This window comes from Eptatretus burgeri, chromosome 7 (assembly GCF_056783735.1).
Source record: "Eptatretus burgeri isolate ZD-2024b chromosome 7, Ebu_testis_v1, whole genome shotgun sequence".
Taxonomy (NCBI): Eukaryota; Metazoa; Chordata; class Myxini; order Myxiniformes; family Myxinidae; genus Eptatretus; species Eptatretus burgeri.
In genome coordinates this window covers 91,161,939-91,172,167 of record NC_140967.1, presented here as the reverse complement: position 1 = coordinate 91,172,167, position 10,229 = coordinate 91,161,939, and the positions used below count along the sequence as shown (strand labels likewise).

General features: G+C 45.0%; 1 protein-coding gene across 1 annotated transcript; it reads left to right on the top strand.

The window, feature by feature from the left end:
• The first annotated feature begins 447 nt into the window (after positions 1-447).
• On the top strand, positions 448-9,918 carry LOC147023783 (uncharacterized). Its single transcript, XM_085890358.1, has 8 exons — positions 448-513; positions 1,343-1,498; positions 2,251-2,406; positions 3,646-3,744; positions 3,890-4,009; positions 8,417-8,518; positions 8,641-8,701; positions 8,817-9,918. The coding sequence occupies exons 1-6, from the start codon at positions 448-450 to the stop codon at positions 8,501-8,503; spliced, it is 684 nt and encodes a 227-aa protein (XP_085746484.1). The 3' UTR covers positions 8,504-8,518; positions 8,641-8,701; positions 8,817-9,918.
• Positions 9,919-10,229: the final 311 nt, after the last annotated feature.

The following is a 10,229-nucleotide window of genomic DNA, read 5'->3' as shown; positions in this document are numbered from 1 at the left end:
TCGATGTACCTAATTATTTGCGCAGACAGAAGTGCCGGGGATTTATACCTCAACAGAGCCTGCACGAAAACGAGCCGCTTAAAGCAGCCTGTTCCGTTTGCGATTGCCGAGCGGTTTTATATCGCCAGGCCCCATCGGACCCGATTATCTTATCGGTGTTAAAAACCAGCTAATATTCCGAACGCAATTACGGGAGTTCAATGGAGGAAGGGATGCAACGAGCGGGTGAATATTCAACAAAGGGGACATTTATTTCCAATTGCACATATGCAAGCAAGGCAATGAATGGGGGTAGGGGACAAGACACGAGCAAAAAGACCTACAGCCGTTGTCTATTTACCATGCACTTTGTCAATTCACGACTTGGTAGACAAGGCGCCACAGACTTTCATGCAAAAAACCCCAAGAAAGAAAGAAAGAAAAGCACCGGGCTCATAAGCCTTTATGATGGCTCTGAGCCAGGATGACCACAGGGGCTCCGAGAGACCGAGCAGGCGACCTGCCACCCTCTGGGTGACCCTCGATGTCTCTGCCCGCACTCGACTGGACTCCACCAGCTCCCAACTCAACTCTCGACTCCAACGACGCCTCCAACTCGCCAAGGAGACCAAGGAGAGAGACTCTCGGCATCGAAACGCGCCTTTTTATCGCCGTCCGGGCGTTTTGCCCCTCCCTTCTCGGTGCGCGGGGGAAAATTCCAGGAGAGTTCGGCTTGGCTCTTTTGGTATGATAACCGTAATTCTTTTTTTTTATGCCGTTCTGAGGGACCCGCCACAACCGTCACTTCTGTTTACCCGTTCCAGAATATTGGGGTGGGAGTTGTTGAGATGCTGTTGTGGTGGTGGAGGTGGCATGGTTGTAATGTGGTTGTTGAGATGTGGTGTTGGAGGTGGCATGGTTGTAGTGTGGTTGGCGCTGGGGTGGGGATGGCCTGGTTGTTGAGATGCTGTTGTGGTGGTGGAGGTGGCGTGGCTGTAGTGTAGTTGGCGCTGTGGTGGGGATGGCGTGGTTGTTGAGGTGCTGTTGTGGTGGTGGAGGTGGCATGGTTGTAGTGGTGTCATTGAAGAGATGCTGTTTGTTTGAAATAAAAGATAGAACAGAATAACGGCTAACTCAAAAATGCACAGCCCGTTGTACCTCGGTGGGGAAATCTAATCTGGACACACACTTATTGAAATAACTGACCTCTGGCGAACCTGAATGGTGTTCTGTGAATTTCCACAACCGTAACAATATGATTATTTTGTGAATCCTTACAAACGTGCTTTGCATAATTTGATTGGTTTGAAAGTTATTATTTTATCTTCATGATATCCACTTCATTTAGTCATCCCCTCCCCAGCAGGGTGACAAGACAGCTGTTCGTGTCATCAAAGACACCGAATGGCAAGACCATGCGATTTCACCATCGGAAACAGACATTCCGGGACCCTTATCGGACATTGCCCTGGTACCTTCGTCACGCATCAGAAAGGTTTTAAACATTCTGACCAGAAAGGTACGTTTTTACTGCGAAGGGTGCAAAATATGTTTGACTTTAGGTCTTATTAATATTCGTTAAATCATTAAGAATTTGGGGAATTGGACTTCAGAAAGTGAAAGAGGTAGAGGAGAGAGATCGGGGTGAGGAGGCGGAGGCGGAGGCGGAGGTGGTGGTGGTGGTGGTGGGGGGGGGGCGTGTGAGGTGAGGAGATTGAAGGAGTGAGAAAGGTAGGTTGTGGCAGCAGACGTGTGGCTGCGGGTTTGCATCATTGCTGGGAGTGCGGCTATGCTGCTGATGCAGTTCCCACTGAAGAGGGGGGAAGGATGGGGGAGGAGGGGTAATTGAAGGAGACTGAGGCTGAGAGAGGTCTTTGACAAAGGAACATCTTAATTTCAATTGAATTTTATATTTTGACCACCTGAGAACACTAATCTGAACATGAATCTGCAGTTTAGCAGTACTTTAGCTCTGAATTTGGCAAATTGTATGGCATCTCTTCCTGATCACGCATGCACAGATGAGTAAGGTCATTATTTCAGCCTGTCTGGCATTCAAACAAAATTCTGCTGCTGTTTTTTCTCATTCTACTGGTGTTGGTCCGTATGCTTCAGATAAGATCAATTTGAGTTTGATCTCAATGTGCAAATTTTATCAATAATATGATTATTTTGTGAATCCTTACAAACGTGCTTTGCATAATTTGATTGGTTTGAAAGTTATTATTTTATCTTCTTGATAGCCACTTCATTTAATCCTTCCCTCCCCAGCAGAGTGACAAGACAGCCGTTTGTGTCATCAAAGACACTGAATGGCAAGACCATGCGATTTCACCATCGGAAACAGACATTCCGGGACCCTTGTCAGACATTGCCCTGGTACCTTCGTCACGCATCAGAAAGGGTTTGAACATTCCGACCAGAGAGGTACGTTTTTACTACGAAGGGTGCACAATATGTTTGACTTTAGGTCTTGTTAATATTCGTTAAATCATTAAGAATTTGGGGAATTGGACTTGAGAAAGGGAAAGAGGTAGAGGAGAGATCGGGGTGAGGAGGCGGGGGTGGTGGGGGGCATGTGAGGTGCGGAGAGAGAAATAGAGAGGAGATTGAAGGAGTGAGAGAGGTTGGTTGTGGCTACAGACGTGTGGCTGCGGGTTTGCATCATTGCTGGGAGTGCGGCTCTGCTGCTGATGCATTTCCCACTGAAGAGTGGGGAAGGATGGGGGAGGAGGGGTAATCGAAGGAGACTGAGGGTGAGAGAGGTCTTTGACAAAGGAACATCAAATTTTATGTCATCTCTTCCTGATCATCCATGCACAGATGAGTAAGCTCATTATTTCAGCCTGTCTGGCATTCAAACAAAATTGAAAATCATTCCAAATAGGAAACTTACTGTTTTTAGGGGGCATCATAAAGGACACATACAACAGGCATGGAGAAGTCATGTATTGTGCTGGAGGTAAACATCAATGGCTGTAAAGTTCTGTAAAACGTTTGTTTGTTTTTTTTCTGCAGCTTTTAAAGCTTTTTATATTATTTTGATTGAATTCTATATTTGAACACAGGAGAACACAAATCACCTTGTTTCCAAAACGCTCCTGAACCTCCAGTTTCGCTGTGATTCAACAAATATTGATACTATCTCAACCAATCAAATTTGCCGCTCGTATTCTCAGCGTTTGGGGGATATCAAGATTCGGACAATATTGCGTCTTGTAAAAAGTATTATATAGATTGTGCTCGGAAACACAAAGCAAGAGTTGAAAAGACCCTTCCCATGTCGTTTTTTTTCTTAAGACTGTGTGGGGTAAAGTGTTCTTTGGACGCTATAGTTTTTAACTGAAATGAAACTCTTTTCTTTCTAAAATGTAATAAGTTCCTTTTCGACAAGCAATTGTATCAACCCGTTTATCATTCTGATCGGAGCACACAACTCTTGATCCTGGGAGCCCACGTCCAACCTCCCTTTTAGTCTGCTGGTGTGCATCTTTTGTTAATATTTGTTTTCTTCACTGCAAATACCTCTTGATGACTCTTTTGTTGTATTCTTCCATATTAATCATGTTAAGCAGCCAGGATGTAAAAGGACGGTCTTGGGACCACATGACCAACACATGTAAAATATTTTATGTCACTAATATGTTCTCTTTCTCTCATGCTCAGATGTTTGTTATATCTCAAACAAAAGGACCGACAACAGACAGAGATCTGCATTGCCTTCTACACAGCTTGCATGATATAAGAGAAGAGCTGAACTTTAAGGTGATTCTGGTTGACTAAGTTTTCAACAAACGTCATGATTTTGGTATAGACAACCACTTTACTGCAGATTTTTTTTGGAAAAACCACTTTGCTGCAGAGTGAAAGGATTTTACTAACAAGTTGTATGGCATATGTTACATCACAGCCAAGATATGTTCTGGTCGATGGCACTGGGTCACTGCAATTGGAGTTAGAGTTCGAGACTGAGACCGATTCCCAAAATCAAGCCCAGTTTGTCTACACACCCCACAGCAAGCATCACAAGGTAAATGTGAGATTAATATTGTTATGGTTAACCGGAGGTGGACTCGAGGCTAAAACTTGCCACCCGGAAAGTCACCAATTTTGCAGCAGAATGTCGATTAGAGGCCATACACTATTTGCTGTGAAAGCCAACTAAATCTTTGGATCAGGACAGCGTACAGAATACAAAACGAGTTTCTGCAGCTTATGATGCAATTTCCCATGGCATGGATATCGGGTCGAGTGGCATCCCCGGGGAAATGCCATGCACCACCGTGATGATGCAAAACCCCTTAATGAGGTATTTTCCGCAAATTACCCACAACACGAACTTACCACTTGCTGGGGATGTGAATCTCAAAGGAATTAAATCACAACCCACTCAGCGATGATGAGAATAACTCGTGTGTTTTTGCACAGCAATTTCACAGCAATGCACAGAAAAAGGCAAATAACATTTATACTCTCCAGAACTATTTATAAGTCATGCACCTTTGTAATCTCAACACGACTTAAGCACAATAACTTATCCCATTCACACACAATGAGAATGATAAAGAGTGCACAATGAGATGGTGGGGAAAACCTTTCACAGCATTATGCTTGCACAAAGTGAGCGGTTGAGCGTTGGAGCTAGAGTCCTGGAGCTGGTGAGATGTCAGGGCAGGTTGGGTATGGGAGCATGTGCCAGAGCAGCACGTCGCTGTGTCCACTTTCCGCCGGTACTCTAGGGTCCTCCGTCTGGCCATCCCCCAGGCAGATGCCTGGCCCATCCCCATCTCCTTGAGATGCTGATCAACCTGCTGCAACCACGAGGCACGTGGGGATCGACCCAATGGCCTCCTCCACTCATGAGGCTCCCTCGCTGAGAGAATATGGTGAGCAAGATCAGCGTCAGGAAAACGAGCTACATGTCCATACAGCCACATCTGACATTCACAGACGATGCAGGTAACAAATCTCATTTGAGTCTCTCTCAGCAACCGCTCGTTGGACACAACATCCGACCAGCGACAGCCAATAATTCTCTGAAGAGACCTGGTTCCAAAGGAATTTGGTCTCCATCTCAGATCCCTGGTCAGAGTTCAAGTCTCAAATCCATAGAGCAAGACTGGAAGTACCAAGGACCTGAAGACTCAGACTTTCGTCCTCCAACACAGGAACCGGCAGTGCCACACCTATTGATCCAGTGAATCCATGACCCCCCAGGCCCAACCCAGACGTCTTTTGACCTCTCGCTCACAGCCAGCAGAGACGTGAATATCACTGGCATGGTAAGTGAATCTCTCCGTGACCTCAGCATCCTCGCCACAAACAGGTACAGACAGGATAGCAGCATCCAAGATGTCATTGAAAGCCTAGATCTTAGTTTTGACCCAGGAAACCCATAATCCCAGCGGCTCCGCCTCCTCATTCAGCACCACGAGGGCCCCCAAAAGGATATCCAGAATCTCCGCAAAGATGACTGCATCATCTGTGAAATCAAGGTCAGAGATCTTGACATTCCCAAACCATGCACCGCAACTTGATCTCTCCGACATCCTCCCCACAATCCAGTCCATACAAGTGTTGAAAAGTGTGGGGGGGGCAGTACACACCCCTGACAAACTACAGTAGCAACTGGAAACAAGTCAGAGATGGTATCACCACATCTCGCAGCACTCTCAGTTCCAGAGGAAGTTCAGACATCAGATTGATCAGTTTTGGTGGCGCCCCACGAAGACCAATAATCTTCCAGAGGGCATACCGATTCACTGACTCAAATGCTTTACAAAGATTAACATAGGCTGCAAGCAACATCTGCTGAAACTCTTGTCTGCATTCGGTGAGGACCCGAAGAGCAAGGATGCGGTTAATCTTTGACCTCGTTGGTGTAAAGCCTGACTGCTCTGGACGCTGGTGCTCAAGCAGATGGTGATGAACCCTATCAAGAATTATCCGAGCAAAGACCTTATCCGGCACTGAGAGCAGCTTCACCCCTCGGTAGTTGGTGCAGTCTTGGCGATCACCCTTCCCTTTCCAGAGAGGAACAACAAGGCCCCTCTTCCAATCAGTTGGGCTGATGCCTGTGTTCCAGGCAGAGCACAGAACTGCATGCAATGACACGAGTACAGCAGTTCCACCAGCCTTGAGAAGTTCAGCATGGATGCCACAAATCCCTGGAGCTTTACCCCCATTTCAACCGGTTCACCGAGGGACGGGCTTGAAGGAATGCAATGCGCGAATTCCCCTGTAAGCAGGACAAGAATTACAACCACAGGTGATGCTCTACCCCCTCACAGATTCCTTGCACCTGGGCCTCTGTGTACCCTCAGCACACATTCAGTTTTATGCCTCAACTCCCTGAACAGCTCAGCTCTTCCATTCAGCCTGGCCTTGTGACTCTGGTCAATGGTATCCAGTATCTCTTGAGAGACAAAATTCTTTTTCTCCCTGCGGTGAGTCCTAAGACATCCACCGGAAACATCAAGGGTGGTGGTCTTGAAGGCATGCCACAACTCTTCAGGTTCTGCAAAGCACCCAGACCCCCCAAATATCCACTCAGCCTGTTCGCAAACTCCTCAGCTGCCCTCTCATCCTTGAGATTGCCAAAATCCAGCCTCGACTGAGATGGTACCATTCTCCTGGATTTAAGCTGCAACTTCAGAGTTGCTACAACAAGCCTTTAGTCAATATTGAGGAACTGAGCATTCTGGTGGTCTCTGCAGTTTTGGATTATCCTCCATTGACCATCAACGAGCACATAGTCAATCTCCTTTTCCACACCACCAGCGTTGGAATCGCAAGTCCAGCAATGAGCCTGTGGGTGGTAAAGCCATGAACCAGCCACCCTTAGTCCATGACTTCTTGCAAAGTCAAGGAACTTGGTGCTATTCTGGTTCACAGTTCCAGACCCATGGGGACCAACACATGTCTCATAACCATCCCTATCAGTTCCAATCGATGCATTGAAATCCCCCAAGACTGGAAGTGTATCTTTCCTGGAACACTGATCAACCACAGACTCGAGCATGGCAAAGAATGCGTCCTTCACAGTGAGATCACTTGCCTCAGTCGGTGTATCTACAGAGACCCGGGAAATGACACCAAAGTAGTGATGAATCCTTCATTTCATAATACGCTTGTTGACTGGTGTTACTTCAATTATCATTTGAGTCAGCTTATTGGACACAGCTACAGCATCTCATTGGCCATGGTAATCATCAGAGCGACCAGACATTAGTCGGTGTAACCACCCGCCATGATCTCGCCAAATCCGGTCTCCAAATCTCAGAGAGTGCTGAAATGAGGATGTCCAAATGCTTGAGCTCAGATGATAACAGAGACAGGTGATCATCCTCTCTTAGGGATAGGACATTCCAGGCATCCACAAGAAGGAACCGCCTCAGGTTAACCCAAGGAGACCGCCGTCTGGTGGACGACACCTCAGCATCACTCCGACACACACGACTGCAATCTGACCCTGGAAGGTTACCCCGTGGTTTCCCTCCTATCATCAAAGATTGGGGCTCCCGAAGGCTTTGCCCTAATCCTGTCATCTGATGAGCCACCCTGCGAAGGACAGTTACACAGGATGTATTCCCACGGAGTGGGTTTTCAGAATTATCTTTGCTTTTGGTATGTTTTGCACGATGAAGTGTTTTGCGGTGGCCGGAGTGCAAATCCTACCACCAACCTCCTAATATAAAGTAACCCAACTGCAAGAGGACGTCCACAGACACAGTTGGGCACTTGATATGGATGACTGTTGGCTCACAAAGAGCTCCTCTGCCCTTTGACAGGTTTTGTTTTTAATCCTGCTGGGTGTCCATATCCAAACACCCTCCTCACCTGAAAACCTGGTGGTGGAGACTGTTTAATCGCCAACAACCTGATCATGAAACAGGTTAGTACAAATTTACACGGTCCCTGTAGCAAGTCACATATCTAATCTGACCTGACCTGACGTTTAATTTACAGGATCTACACAAATGGAATAAAGTTGGTGTGGGGCCCATTGAAAACAATTACAAAGTAGATTACAGTTTCTGAGTTAAATATTGATATAATAATTTATAACAAGCAGGTTGTAAAAGGTGTGAACACGAAACATCACTCAGTGTTTGGCATATACAAAAAGAAACCGACAAATTTTACATTGATACAAAAATGGACATTTACAATGTTGTAAATTCAATGAGCAAAATACTTTAAGAGTAAAAAAAATCAGCTTGAGATGACTTTCATGGTCGTGGATGAGATTACAAGGTGGGTGGAGATGACAGTCTTGTTGAGACTGGTCCCTCATCATTGGTGATAAAGAAACAGTCGACATTGTCAGAGTAAACAAAGATGGCATAGTACAGCGATGTATTGTTATTGTTGTTGTTATTATTTTAAAATATTGATTTGCACAATGGTGAGTGTAATCTGATGTGTTGTTATGCAGATAAACCCCAAGGAATTGTGGAGGAAAATCAAGCGGTTGCAGAAAATGTTCAAGTGGATCCAACACTTCCTGGAATTAGATTTATAAAGTGGATAGCAAGTGGTGTGGTCTTATTGTACACTCATACTCTACATTTTATTGTCGTGGGAGTATGACGCTCTCCAAATTTGCGGCCAATTCAGAACGTTCCTTTTAACTGATCATGATTGTTTGTGTTCACGCAGAAGCAACAAGGATTTTGGGAGTCCATTTTGGACTCTTTCTCAAACCTTCTTCATAATGAAGGTACGACGCAATCGATGTATTACTCTGGACAAGTATTTGTATGTTACTTTGGCATGATATTGCAAGTGCATGGTGACGTGAAAAAAAAACAGATATCGTAATTTTGTGTATGCAGAGGGTGGTGCAACACACCTGCCTTTCAATGACGTCCCTCTTTTTCAACGCCTTCTTCATCAAACAGGGTCATGATTTTGACAACAATGAGCATCCACTCTGAGTCTGGGAGGTCAGCGGTTCAAACGATGGCCGAGTCGTACTAAAGACTTTAAAAATGGTTTATGCTGCTTCCTTTCTTGAAACTTGGTATTTAAAAGGATAGAGTATGGATAAACAACGCTGGATGGCAATGGCAAACCACACAGTACAACCTTTGCCAAGAAACTGCATCGGTCGTAACTACACCCTGTGAAGAGTATGGTTTGTAAACTTCATATTCGTTTATTGAACTCAACTTTTGTAAAGCTCAATTCAAATTGGGTTTTATCAACCCCAGCCTGGAAAGTCCCTGAAACAGATTGTGACTCATCACAATTTGTCACAAACATTGATCCCAGTTCAGTGAAGTACCAATTACTACAAATTGCATTTCTATATTCTAAAGTTGAGCAAAAGGACGTCACTTCTTGATGGTTTATTTATTTATTTATTTATTTGGCTGTGTACATTTTTTTATGGCTTGGCAGGACAACCAAATGGTGTGTGGACTTGCTTCTTAGCTGTATAGCTTGGGTTTCAATCTCAACATTAGACATCCTTGTCTGCTCCATGTATCCCTTGGATTGACGTTAAACTGGGTGTCCCATCTTCTGGTATGAATTGGTTGGTAGACATGATAGATCCCCATGTATTGATTGTGAAGAGTGAGTTACATCCAGCACTCTGAATAAATTACTTCCAATTTGAACTGTGGGAAGCAAGTGGTCTGGTCTCTGAGGTTCCATGATACCAGGATTACACTGCTTGCTATTTGAGTGGAGTTGCTGTCTGGGCAGCACCTTTTGCACTATAAAACACAGACCAGGTATATTGTTGCATGTTTCTCGCGATTGACCTTCTTTCATTACAGAGGAAAACCAATTAAAGTTCCTCACACAGCTTCCCATAAAGACCTCAGCCTCAACATTTGCAGGCGAGTCAGTCACTTTGAGTGATTATGTTTTTTTTGTTCCCGTGTTTGCCATACAGAAATGAAGAGAATTTTGGGAATAAATTTGGGATGCTTTCTCAAAACTTCATATTGAGGTACGACACAATTCTTAAGTATCCTTACTTTCCTCTGCCATGACATTGCAAGTCGTTTGGTCTCTGAGGTTCCTTGATACCAGGATTACACTGCTTACTATTTGAGTGGAGTTGCTGTCTGGGCAGCAGCTTTGGCACTATAAAAACTGACGAGTTATTTCGTATGTTTCTTGTGAATGAACTTCTTTCATTATGGAGGAAAACCAATTAAAGTCCCTCACACAGGTTCCCATAAAGACCTCACCCTCAGCATTTGCAGGCAAATAGGTCATTGTCCTGCTGAAAG

What these genes read in the sequence shown, in the direction of transcription:
- LOC147023783 (XM_085890358.1), top strand. Translation starts at nt 448, where the DNA reads ATGGCTCTGAGCCAGGATGACCACAGGGGCTCCGAGAGACCGAGCAGG. An exon ending in GGCGACCTGCCACCCTCTGG is followed by an intron (nt 514 to 1,342) that starts GTGACCCTCGAT and finishes TCCCCTCCCCAG; the next exon opens with CAGGGTGACAAGACAGCTGT. An exon ending in TGAACATTCCGACCAGAGAG is followed by an intron (nt 2,407 to 3,645) that starts GTACGTTTTTAC and finishes TCTCATGCTCAG; the next exon opens with ATGTTTGTTATATCTCAAAC.